Genomic DNA, 1,016 nt, shown 5'->3' on the forward strand with positions numbered 1-1,016 from the left:
TTCCGGCAGCCTGCGCAACCGCGCCCTGGCCCTGGCCCGCAGCAAGCTGCAGCGCACCCGGCGCAACGTCCGCCAGAGCCTCTCCCAGCTGCACCAGACGGTCGACTTGGTGAGGACCAACTCCCCACCACCACCACAGCCCACAATAGACTGGGCAAGGACAGGCCACTGCTTGCATCCTGGCCCTGCCCTCCCATCCCACCCCACTGTGTCTGCAGCCCAGGTAGGGACAGACCCTCCCATCCCTCCCAGCCCCATCTCTGCACCTATTCCCCATCCACTCCCCTCCGTCTCTGCACCCTGCTCCCCACTCCAGACCCACCCATGCCCCATCCCAACCCTGTACTCTGCCAGGGCTGAGCTGCGGGCCCCCACACCCCTGGTACAGTGCTGCCCTCCCCTCTCTGCTCCAGATCGAGACCATCCAGCAGGGCATGGAGAAGCAAGAGCAGAGCAGCCAGGACAAGCTGCAGGCTATGTGGGCACACTGGTGCCGCAGGCAGGAGCCGGGCCATGAAAGCGGGCCAGGGGGCAGCCAGGAGGGGGCACCCCATGCCGTAGGAGGTGGCACCCCTGCACTGGAGGTACTGGGCCAGGCAGCTGGGCTGGACCAGCACCCCCCACCCCCTCCGGCAGGCTGCAGCAGCACTCAGCTCTGCCCTGTCCCTCGCAGGTGGAGACCCAGGCCCTGGCTATATCCCGCAACCTGACCCAGGAGCTGCAGAGCACCTACCTGAACCTGATGGCCGGTGTCCAGGGGCTGCCTGCCAGCCTGCAGGAGAAGATGCAGCAGGTGCACCAGAGCATGGCTGAGCTGCATGCCTTCTTCTCCTCCGCCACCTCCTTCCAGGACCTGTCCAGCGCCGTGCTAGCCCAGAGCCGCGAGCGCGTGGCCAAGGCCTGGGAAGCCATGGATGAGCTGGTGGAGTTCCTGGTGCAGAACCCACCGGTGACATGGCTGATGGAGTCGCTGGCTCAGGACGGGCAGCCTGGGCAGGACGAGGGGGAACGGCGGG

General features: G+C 67.1%; 1 protein-coding gene across 1 annotated transcript in view; it reads left to right on the top strand.

Annotated features, from left to right (window-relative positions):
• Positions 1–227, top strand: part of LOC102373784 (pinin-like) — a 4,523-nt gene extending 4,296 nt beyond the window's left edge. The window contains exons 7-8 of the mRNA XM_006017590.1: positions 10–109; positions 219–227. Coding sequence (XP_006017652.1) covers positions 10–109; positions 219–227 — 109 coding nt within the window. The remainder of the gene's footprint in view (positions 1–9; positions 110–218) is intronic.
• Positions 228–1,016: the final 789 nt, after the last annotated feature.

This window comes from Alligator sinensis, unplaced genomic scaffold (genome assembly GCF_000455745.1).
Source record: "Alligator sinensis unplaced genomic scaffold, ASM45574v1 scaffold1295_1, whole genome shotgun sequence".
Lineage (NCBI taxonomy): Eukaryota > Metazoa > Chordata > Crocodylia > Alligatoridae > Alligator > Alligator sinensis.